The 16,963-nt window shown below is 35.9% G+C and overlaps 2 protein-coding genes across 3 annotated transcripts; one reads left to right on the forward strand and one right to left on the reverse strand.

Annotated features, from left to right (window-relative positions):
* Nucleotides 1–83: 83 nt before the first annotated feature.
* On the reverse strand, nucleotides 84–6,979 carry MED14 (mediator complex subunit 14). Of its 2 annotated transcripts, XM_066403115.1 has the most exons (11): nucleotides 6,651–6,979; nucleotides 5,891–6,023; nucleotides 4,952–5,728; nucleotides 4,692–4,833; nucleotides 4,418–4,622; nucleotides 4,208–4,367; nucleotides 3,948–4,152; nucleotides 2,336–3,865; nucleotides 1,415–2,244; nucleotides 1,137–1,310; nucleotides 84–569 (listed from the first exon to the last, which is right to left on the reverse strand). In XM_066403115.1, exons 1-11 carry the CDS (start codon nucleotides 6,818–6,820, stop codon nucleotides 372–374), a joined length of 4,524 nt encoding a protein of 1,507 aa, XP_066259212.1. In that variant the 5' UTR covers nucleotides 6,821–6,979; the 3' UTR covers nucleotides 84–371. The 2 variants fall into 2 exon arrangements, with proteins under 2 accessions (XP_066259212.1, XP_066259211.1); XM_066403114.1 differs by having other exon boundaries at nucleotides 4,418–4,833.
* A 2,104-nt stretch (nucleotides 6,980–9,083) lies between these two features.
* On the forward strand, nucleotides 9,084–15,510 carry CysRS (cysteine--tRNA ligase, cytoplasmic). The gene is made up of 10 exons (XM_066403125.1): nucleotides 9,084–9,329; nucleotides 9,630–9,896; nucleotides 9,948–10,164; nucleotides 10,254–10,464; nucleotides 13,078–13,316; nucleotides 13,474–13,707; nucleotides 13,960–14,278; nucleotides 14,337–14,531; nucleotides 14,591–14,802; nucleotides 14,859–15,510. Exons 1-10 carry the CDS (start codon nucleotides 9,151–9,153, stop codon nucleotides 14,979–14,981), a joined length of 2,196 nt encoding a protein of 731 aa, XP_066259222.1. The 5' UTR covers nucleotides 9,084–9,150; the 3' UTR covers nucleotides 14,982–15,510.
* The last annotated feature ends 1,453 nt before the right edge of the window (nucleotides 15,511–16,963 follow it).

Below are 16,963 nucleotides of genomic sequence, written 5' to 3' on the forward strand. Positions count from 1 at the left end.
TGTCTAGGAAGGTAGAGATCCAGTCGCGTGGCTTCTATAGTTCTGGGATTTAACATCGTTGTATTAACACACTTAATATCTCTTTTACTTATATTTAATTTTGATAACACATAAGTACATTATAAAACAGTTATTTACAAATTAATAAATACAACTCTCCACATTAATCAGTTGTAAAATAACGGCGTGGGGTGGCTTTTTTAGAAAAAAATATATAAGTATTGTTAAATGAGTTTCAAATGCTTCGCAGTAGTAGCACTACAGCTGCACTTGGTGAATTTCAATAAATCAATGATTCCTTTCTAAATCTTCTAATAAATTTATGAAAAAGTTCGTTTTAATTGGCCCCACCAACCGCTGTCAAGTAAGTACTATTGTGGTCCCATCATTCCCACCTGCATGTGAGACGGATATCCCGGGTTGCCACCTTGACCCGACATGGCCATGGCTGGAGATTGGATTTGTTGTACACCTTGTTGTGGATTCGGTTGTTGGGGATCAGATGGGAAAGTCAGATTCATCAAGATTTCCCGTAGCGCGGGAAAGACGGTGCATTCGACTGTACCGGCCTGGAAATTGATATAAATTTATAGTAAAACTCAATCTTAACACGTTGACTGCGTAAAACGGATCTGCGTTCGGTTGCAACTTGTCCAGACACGACAGACGCGAATCCGAGTCCTGGAATAGACTTGTATTCAATGCATCATTATAGATTTAGAGCTTGCATTGAGCGCACAAAATTTGATTAGCGTATAACTAAAGAGTTATTTTTTTTCAACTCCGATGCTAACGACGCTGATTCGTGTCCCAGTTCTAAGAACTGTCAAATCAATTAATTTGGCCATATATACATATACTATACGTTGAGATATTATGGTCATACGAACCCTTTATAGCCAAAAGTCTATGCCGTATCTAGCACGCGTATACATATGGTGATTCGTAGTCAACTGTGTTAACTAAATAAGTCTGAGATGCAGTGCACCCAGTGAAAACGAGCCATGAGTTAAAAGTTACAGAATGATTTGTTTTAATTGCATTCGAAATAGTTCACTTTGCTGCACATAAGTGAGAAACAACTCCTTAATTTTTCGATACAATGCATATTCAAATTCGTTCGTAAAAGTATGTACCTGCATTTGACAGAAATGCCGCAAAACTTGGCTGGCTGCAGTCATTGCTGGTGGAGATCCTATGTCGCGTTTTTCAGCTAATTGCGTCATATTACCCGTAATGTCGTAGATTAGGGGCAATACTATTGAGGGAGGATCCGCACTCGCTGGATACCCTAATCTGGTTATTTGAAGCTGAAAACAGTGACAAAGAACTTTCAGAAATGGCACTTGAATGAGATTACGGATCGGATATTTGACGCTTGCTTTAATAACCAGAACATTTTGAAACTACTTACGAAGAACAATATTTTATTCCTGATTCCCATAACTCCTTGCGTCCCTGTTGGAACAATGGGTAAAGCATTCGGGGGAATCCTCAACAACCATTGAACGGACCACTTCATTCCCTGTTGCTGCGCTAAATGCGGCCCTGCAATATCCAACCTCATAATCTGTATAAAGTCCTTTAGGACATTGGGCGGACTGTTCAGCATACTGCAAAATGTGAACGTATTCGTCGGCTTATAGGGCGGAGCCGCCACCCTGACCTCAAAGAACCGCTCCAAGATTTGAATTTCCTCGGCAGTATATATCTCTTTATGCTCCGTTACATGGGAAATCTTTATGTGCAAGCTCTGTAGGTATTGACTGTTCAATCCCACCCTGCACAGCAGCAAGTCGTTAACTTTAAAATGGTTCATTCCGGGTTCGTTTGTCGGAATGTTCGTCAAATATTGTTCGTTATGAACGTATCGTTGCAGTTGCTTTCTCATATAGACACATCCTAAAAATCGCTCAAGTGGACTCATTTCCGGACCAGGGATACCCAAAGGATGGTGCGAAGGGCAGCATAAAGTTTCCAAAGCTTCGTGACTGAGGAGAGTGGGGACGGCGCCTGCCCAGGAGCGCTGGGGTAGCACACGAGACAAGTGATTGCCAGCCCTCAGGTCTACTTGTTGGGGGCTATGCAAAATGGGACCACCAGGAGATTGGCCTGGTCTTGCGGGCGATGGTCGCGGCATACCGGGTGAACCTGGCCAGTTTGAGGCTGCGGGACTGTGAGATGCGGGGAAGGGACTTCCGTCGGTGTGACCTGATGGAATGTAGCTACCAACTGGTGAATGACCTAAAACATAAAAGCAAATTGCATTTGGGAACTAGGAACTCAAGATGAGGAGCGAGAAAATTTAAGTTAGTTTTATAATATACAGACTTACCGGGAATATTTGCGCCTTGTTGAGGTCCTGGGCTGGAGTTGTTCAGTAACCCTCCAGGACTAGCCAACTGCGGATTGAGAGGAGAATTGGGCACTAACCCCGAAGGACTTGGATGCGGCATCGGACTCGGATTAATATTATTCGAAATCGAAGTGGGCGAGGCTAAATTAAACGAAGTGGCGGGACTCGAACCGAACCCGTTATGAGCATTTTGCGTCATATTTGCAGTATGTGGCGATGCTGGTGTGTGCGGATTAGATCCCGAGGGAGGCGTTAATGGAGGGTGAAATCTGAGTCCCGGCTCTGCGCGAGACCCACTGGCTGGAGACTGTGGAGCTCGATGAGATCCTAGGAAATTCCCGCCACCATCGACTTCCATAGGACTTGGCGGGTTGTCGTCCTCGCTGTGGCTTCTTCGTCTAAATACAGCATTTTCGTCGATATATTTGGACAAAAATGCCTTAAGTAAGGGTGTGGGGAAGAAAACGCTGACAACATTGCACATATCGAACCGACTATAAGCTCCATCACGAATGGATACCAAACCGCCACCGCGTATCTTCAACTCCAGACAATACAACCCTTGATAAGTAATGCGAATCAGGATACATGACTGCGCCATAATAGTGAACGTTTGTACCGGTACTTTCTGGCTAACATTGTGTACTCCTAATTGCGGCAATGTAGGAAGCTTGCTTAAGGACACTAATGGCTCGTAAGTCTCACTCAACAACTGCACAATTTGGGCCAAATTTCTAAACTCATTAAGGTGAGATTCTAATTGTTCTTGGATTATCGAGTGGGCATTTAAAGAGCTCTGTGTTGCGCCGAAAGTTAGCTTGAACATGTTTAGTTTACAGTCCCACACTACTTGTGCTATTGCACCTTTATCTGGGCCATAGCAGAGCACCAATTTTCCGTAATTAAACGATCGCACCGAAAATAAATTGCTGAAGAAGGTGAATTTGTCGATTTTCAAGTACTCGCTTAGGTCGTGCACTAAAGTGTATAAATGCACTATTTTCCACCAGTCGTTTAGCAACATTTCCACGGTTTTTGCGGTCTGATCCGCAGTCAACATTTCGTACTGAAAGTAAATTGGCCTTCGCGATCCTTGTTCCTTGGCATGCAGACTGTTCAATGGAGAAGAGTAGAAAACGAACTCTACCAGCCAACTCTTCGCATTATTCTTCCCTACAACTCTTATTGAAACCGATAGAAGTCGCTTCAGCAACGCCTTCCATGCAGGAGAATGGCCAATTTCCCGTGTTGGTGGAGGTAATTGAATCAATTTTAACACTAAACCAGTGGCATTTGCTTCCACTTGTAGGCCTTGATGGAAGATTTCCTTTTTTGTCAGCTCTAAAGCCAAAGTGACATATGGTAATCGCTCGTCACACATGGCCACCACGTGTGCCAACTCTGCCATGAAATAAGCGGGCTGTTTGGATCTTCGGGTGGCCGATTCAGGTTTGATGCCCCCTTTACGTTTCAGCGAATTGATTTCAGTGTGGTCCGGATCAAAACTACCTGAAAAATACACAGTTGTTGATAAATAATTAAAAAATTATGAGAGAATACCTAATAAACTGACAAAGGGGTAACAACTTACCATCTATTGAAGTAAATGGTCCATGTGTTGCCACAAAGGAGTCAAATTCTATAAGAGTCTGAACTTTTAAAAAGACTTTCGGAATTTCCGTCTCTATAGTTTCATCTTTAGGATCGTCCTCAATGCTCGAATGCTTTACTACGCACATATAAAATGAACAATCAATCTCACAAGGATTTGCCTCTTTTTCTTTAAATTCAACAATCTATAAATTAAACATTATTATTCCAAAGACGAAAATTTTCCTAACGAGACATTACCAAAACCACATTACTGTGTCTATGGAACTGAATATATGTCTGATGTTTCCCAATTTTGTTGATGGGATGGTCAGGAGAATGCAACAGAGGCAATCTTTCGTGGGCCGATGCCGGTAAATGTTGTAAAGTTTTCTCACATCTTCTTTGTGTAATCCAATACCTTTATAAAACATTTATTACTTTATTTTTAAAACTATGACAAAAACCTACCTTAACTCCGAAATGTATGACGGAAGTTTTGCGTGATTTCCATTTAAAATATTGTTAATTTCCGGTATTAATGGTGGATCATATTGGGGCACATGGCTTTGCAACATTCCAGTATGAGTATCGACTGTAATCAACAATTGCTCTGCTCTAAGACAGGGTTGCAGAATAGCTACTGAAAGTATGGCTGGTGAACCTTGCAAGGTACCTTCATATGTCAAAAAAAATAATACAATTAAAAAATATATGCTACTGTAAAACGAAGAATTAATCTTACACTCAACATCTTTAAGTAAACCCTGCAATTCTAACTTAATATCGTCCAACCTGCTACGAGTTCTAACATAAATTGTATGTACTAATAGTCTTTCCATTGAAAGAACCTCGCTTCTGATAGCTCTATCGGCAATTTCCGACTCCTAAAACAACACATGCCGACATTGGTTCACTTTTTAAAGTATAGACCAGTTATTAAAACATGAAATTATTAGTTAACTATTTCAAAAATGAAAATGTACCAAAAGAAATTTCCATTACCTTATTTCCTACAGACGGAACATGAACAACCATGAAAGGTCTGGCAGGATTGTGTTGATCCACTTGAATAGACAATTTGTACCCCAACTCAGACCTTAACTCCCTCCAATATGATACTGTTAAAGTTCTTCCAGGAATATATTCATCCACATGAATGTGATCATCCAATCTATCACGCATTAATCGAAGAGTCTGAGAATATAGAACTTCCAGCTGCAATGACTGGCAGAAAAAATGCAGACAATTGTAAACTTCACCCAAAGGCTGGAGATTATCGACAAGTCTGGCCTGAATTAATTGGTGAATGTATTGTATTTGTAAAGAATGAACTAATGCCTTTCCGTCCCCAGTTTCCTTATCTTCAACAAGAATATTAATCTCCAGCAACCTCCATGGAATATTTGGTCCATCACCCATAACGGTCAGTGATACTTCAAATTCGTGATGAACTGTGAAAATCACTCTGCCATTCTCGATTTTTAAATTTCTCATTTGCGGCAACAGATTTCCAGTTACAAGTCTGTGCTGAATGATCTGATTCAATCTCAAAAGAGTGTTTTTTTTCTCCTGAGTTGTTATTGGGTCAGGGGGGACAATTTTTTCTTTAATACATGCCGGCAATCTACCATAGGTTCCAGTGGTTAACACTTCGACAGCCGCCGGAATGTGGAAATTGGGAAGACGGGCTTGTACCAGAGTTTCCCTGGCCATTCTGGCCAACATGTCAGCTGTCTCCACAAATAAAAGTGATTGCTTGTCTAGGAATACCATAATTCTCTGAAATGTTACATTACACGTAAATAATGTAAAACAAAGGTTCTTTTCTTTTTATCTTAAAAAAATGATATTTTACATAATATTTTCGTACAAAGAATTGCACTTTTATTCATTTGCTAAGCTTATATTCTACCCCAATACAAACCATTATTTTATACTTACGGCTGATTTTTCCACTTTTGAAGCACTGTTTGCCCATTTAACTAAAGCAAGAAGTCGAACAAACAACTGCCTTGTTCTTGTTGAGAAATTATATATCTCAATCTTCCTCTCCATGTCTGTTTTTCTTGGTAATCTATAGGTAAAGATAATTTTAGGTTAGTCTGGCAATATATTTAACCTTGAGTCACCCTGTACTTCATTGCTCTAAGTTCATTATACTTTAAAGAAAATGGGAAGGGTAACAAGTACCAAGATATTGTTCCATTAGTGCCAAGATAATCTAAATCTATGCAGCTCCGTACATGTAATTCCTTTCATCTATCCATTTCGTTGCAAATAAGCAATATCGTTTTTTTTTGTATGAAATAGTGTCTCTAAAACTGCTAACTCAAGATGGTCTAAGCATAATTCCATGGTTAATTTAATTGGCCATTTTGTAAATCTCAATCTCAGTAAACACCATCTGAATATGTTATTTTTTTGTTATTCTAAAAACCTTTCTGTTAAAATGTGTCTCCTGTGTATTTATAGAATCAAGAAATTGTACATTGGTGTGTCTTCAAAAATGAAAGGGTTAATCATATTATTTACTGAAATAATTTTAAATAGGGTACCCTCACCCCACCCAGATGGGTTTCAGGTACCTATACTTCAAGGGATATAAGAGTTTGACAAAAACTAAATAGTTCAAATTAATAATAATTAAGTATTCCTAGGTATTAAGGTAGCTAGTTATTTTCATATTGGAAAGAGTACTTACAATTCAGCCAACACAGTCAATTCATGGTAGGTCCTTTGGATGATAAAATCGATCAGCATGGCTAGAGACATCATTCCTCCTCGGTTTCCCTCTTGTGGCCCACCCAAAGCTCCCTGACCCAGAGTGTTGGCCACTGGAGTCTGGAGTCCTTCCAATGGCAACGGGGCCATTCTCCTTTTTTTTCAAATTATTAGTTATAATTTTTATTTATTGAGCTCACACCAGTCACAGTTAATTGAGAATAGTGTGCCTTCTTAAATTAGTGGCAAGTGAATTGTGAAGTTTAACTCATGCTCACGTTTAACAGGGCCACTACATACTTTTGACACTCTTATTATTAAAATTTAACCTTTTTAATACAAATTTGAAAATTTTAAGAAAAATGGAGTCCAACAATTGCAAAAACAAACACTCTGACAATGACCAGTGACGGTAACCAGTGAAACCAAACAAGTGAAGTCGAATATATGGAGTAGAATGACGTCTCGGAGGGATTGACAGATATGAAGTTAAATTAAATAAATAATAATAAAGTAATGATAATTAAAATATTAGAATTGCCAAACTCAGTTTTATCTCGTTTAGTAAACTGTGCTCTCAGAGACAAAAATGCTATTTTCATCAGTAGTTGAACAATACATGGTTTAACTTTTATACTGAGTGATCATTCAAATTTTATATCTAGCCAGCTGTGGAATTTTACATAAGAGAAATAGAAGATAAAAAGTAGGTCGTAGCTTGATCATATGCCGTAAAATAACATTAAAATTAATTTTTCATAAAAGAGCCGAGTGAGGTTATGTTACTTTATTTACTTTTAATTTCCAAGATTTAAATTAAACATTAAGGCTATTTTTTAACAACACAAGTCTAATTGTTTAAAAAATTCACAATTGCTGAAAATGTTGTCCATTCGCTTCAATGCACAAATTTATCCGACGCTTCATACTCTCGAAGACATTGTTGAGGACTTCTGGGATGATATTGCACACCCTGTTCTAATCAATTTTTTAAGGTCTTCGATGGTGTGTACTAATTATCTAAACATGTCATTTTTTAAAATTGGGAACAAGAAGTAATTCAGAGGCGTAAGGTCTGGGGACTGAGGTGGGCAGATGTGCTCCGTATATAAACTTATCAAATGATTGATAATATTCTCTTAGATAATCTAAGGTTGTACAAGCTGTATGACCTCTTACTCCATCATATTGGAAATCACCCTGTTGTAATTCGTCAGGGTGTAGTTGATTAATGAACTCGCCCAACATGTTTTGATAACGTTCTGCTGTAACACTCTTGTTGAAAAAAATTGGTCCAATTAAACGTCTTTGGGAATAACAGAAATCCAAATTTCAATTTTTTGGGGACGTAATGGAGATTCTTGAAATATGTGAGAATTATTTCCTCATTTGCGTATTTTGGGAGTTCACATATCCCAACAAATGAAATCAGGCTTCATTACTAAAAAAGATGATCCGAAAGATTGTTGTTCATAGTCTTGTTAAACCAGGTGCAATAAGTTATCCTCGTTTCATAATCTAAAGGCTAAATTTCTTGGAACAATTACATTTTGTAAGAAAACAAATTTAGATCCTTTTTGAGAATTCTGAGACAGATATCATAAGATAAGTTGATCTGCTGTGACAATTTCCTCAAGGAAGTATTCAGGTTTTCTTGCATTATCTGTCTTAGATTTTCTACAGTGTCTGGAGTTCGTTTTTTTGGTCTTCTGCTGTTTGACTTTCTCTGAATGTTGCCGGTTTCATGAAATAAATTTACAACATACTTCAGTGTATTTACGAAGTTTAGTTCATCTGTTACAATTTCAGGAAATTTTTCATGAAATTCTCGAAAACAGGATGAACTTCATAAACTCATTCTCCATTAATTTGATGTTCATTACGAAAATAAGTTTCAATCATAAATGTTTTCTGCTCGTCTGTGAACACCACTTTGCGGCAAGTACAGGAAACCAAATGATGCTGTGGTCTTAAAAAAGACTAATTTTTCATAAAATGGATAAAATTAATAAAATAATAGAGAAAAGAAAACGAAAAAATGCAAAGACCGGATGGTAAATAATCAAAATAATAAATCATGATTGACTAAATGCCTCTGGAAGATGCGTTTCGGCATGAAAAATTAACAAATGATGGAGGTTATTTAGGTAATTAAATATACACAAACGATAATCGACGTACGTTCTTTTCTTCAAAAAATTCCACAACTTACTAGATATGAAATTTAAATGATCACTCTGTATTTTAAATTACATGGTTGATTCCAAAACGTCACTGTCACTCCCTTATACTTTTGAAATTTTAAGGTTAGATATGTGAACATCATATAATACTTTCATCAGTCAAATTTTTAATCATATCGCATGTTTTAAGAAACCGTTTAAGTAGTCAGCTGCGTTTGCTATATTGCTGATGTAACATTTCTGTACAGTAAACTTCCTATAAAAGCGAAGATCGGAATTCGTGGCAATTTAACTAACATGTCGAAGAGAGTGCAGCCCCCTTGGTCGCCACCTCCACAGGAGAAACAGCCTGTTTTGAAGCTGTACAACAGCCTAACTCGACATAAAGAAGTGTTTGTGCCTTTATCTGGAAAGAAAGTTTACTGGTACAGTTGTGGACCTACGGTCTATGATGCTTCCCATATGGGCCATGCCAGGTATTGTTCTACAGATGTTATTTCATTTTGAGTCCATATAGGCATAAAACTGGCTGTCAAGGAAGGTTAATCATTTTTTTCTGTACTTTATATTATTGTTTACTAAAATAAGTACTTGGAGTTCAAGTGGTTGGCTTCCGTTTAGCTAGTTAGCAACAGTTCTTTTATTTACTTTGATTGGTTTATTTTAAGAATGTGTAATTTTTTGGGACTTATGCAGTGTAAGTCTGAGAATACTACCAGTGCAGTACAAGCAAAGCAATAAAAAGAAGTGTCAGCATTGACTTATCTATATTTCAGATCATACATTACATTCGATATTTTGAGGAGAGTCCTTACTGATTATTTTAATTATGATGTTCTGTATGTGATGAACATTACTGATATTGATGATAAAATAATTAAAAGAGCTAGGCAGAACCACCTTTTTGAAAAGTATGCTTCTGAAAAGAAAGATTTGCAAACCATTATTAATGATGCGACTAATGTACTTAACAATATAACAAGGAAGGCTAAGGAAAACACTGATCCTGACAAAATGCCCATGTATGAGAAAATTCTTACCAGGTATGTTACCTACTAGTTAAAAATTTTAAAAACTGTATGAGTATACTATAGATTAAATGAGTCTATTGAAAACTTGGAAAATGCTGTCAAAACTGATTGCAAAACTGCTCTAGAAGAGGCCCAGAGAAGATTTATTTCTGAAAGCAAAGATCCTTTATCAGATTGGCTGGATTGCAAGTTTGGGGCTACTGTCACAGACAATGCCATATTTTCTGCCTTACCCAGGCATTGGGAGGAAGAATTTCATAAGGATATGGATTCATTGAATGTAAGATTCATATGACAGTAAGATATTTTTTAGCTGTTTTGCAATTAAGTGTATGAGAAATTTTTTATAACCTGTGATGTTTGCTTTAGGTTTTGAGACCAAATGTGCTTACTAGAGTAAGTGAACACATTCCTGAGATTATCACTTTTATTGAGGGGATTATGAAGAACGGGTTTGGATATGAAGCAAATGGTTCTATATATTTCGATGTTGCAGCTTTTGCTAAGAAAGACAAGTATCATTATGCCAAGCTGGTTCCTGAAGCATATGGGGACTTCAATAGTTTGCAAGAAGGGGAAGGTGAGCAAATTCATCTTTGTTATTTTGATGGATGGTTTCATGTGGGATTAAGGGATTTTGGTATACAGTATATTTCATGACACTAGCGATATAAAGGCGTGTATGTTTCCACGTATCTGCATTTATAGTAAACAAAAAAAGAAGCAAACGTATTAGAGATCGGTTGTCGTACTATATGAGCTCTGCAATGTTGCCAGCTTGCTTTATTAAAAAGAATGTAATACATATCATTGTCGACATTGTATTTGCAATTTCTTTTAGTTTATAGAATTATATTTTCTTCACTTGCTATCGAAACTTTGGGCTAATTTTATCTCCCACATATTGTTAGAATAGCAAATAAAAATATAATAAAATGGAAATTTTTACTATTGAAGAAAAAGTCTTCATAATCAAACAATTTTATTCAAGACAATCCTTAGAAGGTTGTCACTTATTTTTTAGGAAATTTTGAGAATCAGCCCGTTCCTAGTGTTGACACAGTGCGTTATTCAAAATTTCGAGACTATTGGACGTGTTTCGCTCCTGCATCATAAACTTCCCCCACAAGATAACAATAAAAGGGCAGAGCAGAAAATTGATTTGTGCCAGTGTTGAGGAAAGTCCTGATCAGTTTCTTAAGAAAATAGTGGACTAAATAGATGTATCACATGCAATCGCCTAGAGAGTTTAGAAGAAAAATGGGAGTAATTCATACAAAGTGCAAAAAATGAATGAAATTTTTCCTGAAGACCTAGAGAGATGGCTGGTTTTTTTGTAAAACAATAATGGAAAGGGCGAATAATGATGAAAATTCCATCAAAAACATCTTTTTTATGGATAAATCAACATTTTCATTATTGGGTCACGCTAATCCAGCTGTTACTCGTTACTTGTAAAGAGAAAATTTGCACAAAATGTACAATGCACGAACCCACTATCTTCAAAAACTTAATGTCTGGGCAAGTATTTTAGGTGACCATATAATTGGTTCATTTCTCTTTAAACATACTTTGAACGGATTGAGATACCTTGACCTATTCTAGACACCAATTATTCCGGCAATCTAACAATTAGGAGTTAAACTAAGGAATGTATGGTTTCAGCAAGATGGTTGTCCCGTTCACAATGGCGCTCTAAAGAGTATGTCTTGATGATTTTCGAAACAAAGTGATAAGTGAATGGGGCAACATTTTGTGGCCAGCAAGATTCCCTAATTTAAGTTTCGCAGATTTTTTCTTATGGGGTTATGTTAAATCTGCAATTTACAGATTTGGGGATGATAGGGCTAATAATTTAAATAAGTTATGAAAATTTGAAATTGCATACAAACTATTAGTCCAGAAACACTTACAAATGTGCGGTGAAACTTTTATGACCTAGTGTCATGAAATATACTGTATAATAAAGTGGCCTAATCAGGGATAAGTTACTAATTCTATAACTTATCTTAAGTTCTCAAATTTACTCTTTATAATATAAACAATTTTAATTAATTAGTTAGTGAAGTAAAGGTCAACTTTGTTATTTTGAAAGGAATATCTCACCTGTTGAATTTTTTCAACTGTTGCCTACCCATCATTGAAATTGTTTTTCTCAGTAAGACACAGTAATTTCTTGCTGTGATCAAATAAAATTGATTTCACATAAATTCAACTTTCATATATCTTCAGAATGAGCTATTCAATCAATTTCTTTTGCCTATTAAAATTTTATAGATTGTTCATTGTTTGATTGTTGGCGCCAGGCACATGAAAAAAATAGACGACATGATTCCTCTTGAAATAGATGTCAATGGGATTAGGAGATCTCGAAATTATCATTTTATGACCTGATTAAATCAATCACGTCCCATCCTAAATATCTCCAAAATGTTTATTAAACGCTTATAATTGGTAGGTCACTTGATAAGTAGTAGGTGGAGAGGTTAAGTGATAAGTGGACAGGTATGCATTTCCATCTTAAACAAGAGCAGGTTAAAAGAGAAAAATCCAACCATCTATCCTGGCTTACTGCTAATATTTCTGATGACACAGCAAACTTGCTGTGTCATTATTCACCTTTATTTCATCAGTAGGAATTTCGATGACGCGGCTTGTTATTATTGTGGTAATCCTAATCTTCTTATTTATTATCAGGTGCACCTTGCAATGATAATATTTAATAAAGTGCATCCACAACTTTAATTATTTTAAATTTATAAATTATAGAAATACGCCCTTGTTGAACACATTTAAAACCCAAACTATTCGGAACTGGCGTCGTACTTAATTAAAATGTTTTGATTCTGAATAACCAATTTTTTACTGTTAATCTAAGCTGATTTTTATGTTTACATCAACTATTTACTATGTGGATCTCCAACGTGGTCTCGAATTATATAAATAATGTAAACAATATTACTAATATTTCATTGATTTCTGTTTTAAACTGTCTCATCATTGGTCATGGCCAAAAGTTTAATTATATTCCTTTAGTGCTTATAAATGTTTCGCCTTGATGAACGTGGCTACTAATTATATTTATCTCCAAGTTTATATCACATAAAATTGATAAAAAGTAGCTTGTCCTTTTTAGCATGGGCCACTTGTAATTTCCTCTCAACGTTTTCTCTATATTATACTTTTTTTTAAGGTGATCTTATGACTGCGGATATGCGGAGTGAGAAACGCTCTCCCAATGACTTTGCTCTGTGGAAAAAGAGCAAACCTGGAGAACCCACTTGGCAGTCTCCTTGGAGTTTAGGCAGGCCTGGTTGGCACATTGAATGCTCGGCTATGGCATCTGCAATTTGCGGTCCTTATTTGGATATTCATACAGGGGGAGTGGATCTTAAGTTCCCGCATCATGATAATGAAATTGCTCAGAGTGAGGTGAGTTAAACATAAGTAAAATACGAGTATTGTTAAAAAAAAATTAACTTTGTATTCTTCAAAAAAATGAACTTTTGTATATTTTCCCACTTTCTATACCTTCAATTATTATTGAAATCGATGGTAATTGGTAAAATTTTATGTCGTCTTATTTTAGGCACACTTTGGCAATCCTGAATGGGTCAAATACTTCTTGCACTCGGGCCATTTAACGATAGCCGGATGCAAAATGTCGAAATCTTTGAAAAATTTCGTTAGTATACAGGATGCCTTAGCAAAATACAGTGCACGACAACTGAGATTTGCTTTCCTCTTACACTCTTGGAGAGATACTCTCGACTACAGTCAAAATACCATGGAATGTGCTTTGCAATATGAGAAATTATTTAATGTAAGCTTAAATTCGCCTTAAGTTAATTATGTATTCTACGCACCAAAATAAAACAAAAACGCCATATAAACATATATCGAAAAACACTTCGTTTTCAATGTACAGGGTATAAAAGGTTAGTACCTAAAAGTTTTTGTTTATATGGAGCTTTCATTCTATTTTGAGGCTAAAGACATTTATGGCACTATTTTCACAAACACCATGTATAACGATTTTTTGATCAACCTTTTTTTATTTATTATATAATTTTAGGAATTTTTCCTGAACGTGAAAGATGCTACTCGCACTTTGGGACAAAAGCGTACGACATTTGAAACTTTTACCAAATGGTCGGATCAGGAGTTGGCTTTGAATAAAAAACTTTTAGAAACCAAAGAGAAGGTACACTTAGCGTTGTGCGATAATATTGATACGAGGTCAACCTTAGACGTTCTGCGGGACCTCGTTAGCACCGCCAATATTTATCTTAGGGAACGGAAACCTCCTAATCAAGTGTTGTTGTACGATTTAGCCGCTTATGTTACCAAAATGTTAAATGTTTTCGGTACAACTCCTGGTATGCATAAGATTGGTAGGATTTTCCCTTTATATCCTTGTTGTCTTCTATTTTTAATTTATTATATCAACAGGTTTTAACAGCTCTTCAGAAGCTTGTGAATCGACCGAGGAGACAATATTGCCTTACATAAGTATTTTAGCAGAATTTAGGGATAAAGTTCGATCTCAAGCCAGAAATATAAATGCCACTGAGATTTTAAAAGAGTGCGATTATATCAGAGACGAAACATTACCAAACTTAGGAGTGCGATTAGAAGACAAAGATGGTAAATGTTTGAAAAAGGAGTCAATACTAGAAGATTAATACAAACCATTTTCCTTCTAGATGGAAGCAGTGCTGTAAAACTGGTATGCAAAAATCAGTTACTGAAAGAGAAAGAAGCAAAGAAACAGGCGGAACTAGAGAAATCACTGGAAAAAGAGAAGAAAAAGGCTGAGCAAGCTGCAGCCCAAGCGGCTAAAGAAGCCCAAATGAAAATCCCTCCCAGCGAAATATTTAGAATTGAAACCACCAAGTATTCCAAGTTCGATGAAAGAGTAAAAACCTCCTCCTCTTTGCATGTTTCATTATTTTCATTCTTTGATTAAAACAGGGATTCCCCACGCATGATGTGGATGGAAAGGAGATCAGTAAAGGGCAAATCAAGAAATTGCAAAAACTGTACCAAGCCCAGGAGAAGAAGTTTGCTGAATTTTTGGCATCGCAGAATTCATGACCATAATTTTCTGATTACGCCTAAATTATCTGAAGTAAATCAATAGTGACTTTAAGCCTTAAGAACTAAAATACCTAAAAAACGTTTAAAATAAATGAAATATGCAGGTATTTATAATACTACGTTTCAAGTTAGGAAAAAATACTGCTGGAAGTATTTGTAATAAAAATTGCAGTGGCCAAATTTGGGGTATGAATGCGATTAAAACTTTCACAAATTTTTTGTTAAATTTCTTTTGTCACGCACTTGTCAAAGTATTTCTTTGTTATTTTATTAGCCTTTGAAACGCTTGCTTGACCTAATCCCAGACAACACATTCCAATTCCATGCCTAAGCTAGATGCCGATATTTATTGAATTCGAGCGATATCCATTGCTGCAGTGAAAATTGTTTTATTTCTACGGCTTAAAGTTATCTATTGTTGGATTGGGGACTTCTCGTTGAAGGCGATATATTATGGTGCTATAGGAGTCCCTGGATACATGGCAATGCTTTACTACCCTGAAGAAGAAGGTTATATTAGTTTTATTTTTATAATGCAATTTAAACCGTTTTGTTTGTGCTTAAGTATTTATTGATTACAATTAAGTTTAAACATCTTTAAATATGATAAAGTTTTTGTAATAAACATGACAATGAGCTGAGCAACAGTATCAAATGAGTTTTTATTTAACAAAACCAATATACAGATTAAGCGAATTAAAGATCCATCTAGTTGACATCCACTATCATTAATGCTTAATCGCAGATTATATACCTCCATTAATTATTAATTTTATAATGAATGTTGAAAAGTTTACATGCGAGAAATCTTAACTAAGTACATATTGTAATATCAAGTTTAAAAAAATTAATGAAGATTGATTTTCGACTCGAAACGTCGGAATATTTATTCGAATGGTGCATGGTTCAGTTGGAAATTTAATTTACCTTCCAATTTGAGAATAAAAACCATGGCAATCCAGGCAAGCATTTAAAAAAATGTGACTTGGTAGCGAAATTTGAACACTGCGACCTGCCGAATATGACGCACTCCATATGGATCCTCACGGGATCATCGAAAAAGATAGTTCAATCTCTAATACGGCTGAGCAGGCAACAAGTAAGAATTGCCATAGAGGTCTTTGCTAGTAATCAAATATAAATCACTTTAAGAGGCATTCACCTCAAGTCACAATAGAGGTTATCATAATATAATACGAGTGTATTGGCACACTTAGTCCTATTTATTGATATACATTATTTTCGTCATAGTTTTTCCAGTAGAAAGAAATATTAGATTCCGCCTCATGCATTTGTCATCCGACGATATGATAATATACTGGGGTGCAACATTAACCGAGCACTTATATTTTTTCAGGAAACAAGCATTAAAAAAATATTTACAGGGTTGACTACAGAGTATTAGTTGAAAGTTTAATCAAATTTAGTATTGGAAAGTTAACATTTTTTATACAGTAAGAAAAAAATTGAAAGAAGAAAAAAGAAAACAACATATCAAAAAGAAGGAAGTCTTACAAATCTGCTACCAAAAAAGATATTTTTTTTCTATAAAACATTTTCTAAAAGAAAAACAACGAATACGTCGGCTCATAATATTCCTTGCATGTTCTATCGGGTTTAAGCTGCACTCTTCGGAGACCATGGTAATAACGGAATACTAATTTCATCCAAATACGCTTGCAATGTGTAGACGAGTATTGTTGTGAACTAAACAAGTATGTTCACCGATAAATGACGCAAATGGCACTCTATGTTCTTCCAAACATTATTCCTTATTTAAATTACCATTACGAATTGTGACAAGTTCTATATGTACCTTTAAGGAAATTCCTGCTCACATCATTACGCAACCACCACCAAATTGAACTCTAGAGAAAAAACAACATCCTGCAAAACGTTCACCAACTTTTCTCCAAACTCTATTCCACTCATTAGATGGGTATCTGTTGCATCTGGATTCATCCGTGAAGTGTACCACA

The sequence above is a fragment of the Euwallacea similis genome, chromosome 28, assembly GCF_039881205.1.
Source record: "Euwallacea similis isolate ESF13 chromosome 28, ESF131.1, whole genome shotgun sequence".
Classification (NCBI taxonomy): domain Eukaryota; kingdom Metazoa; phylum Arthropoda; class Insecta; order Coleoptera; family Curculionidae; genus Euwallacea; species Euwallacea similis.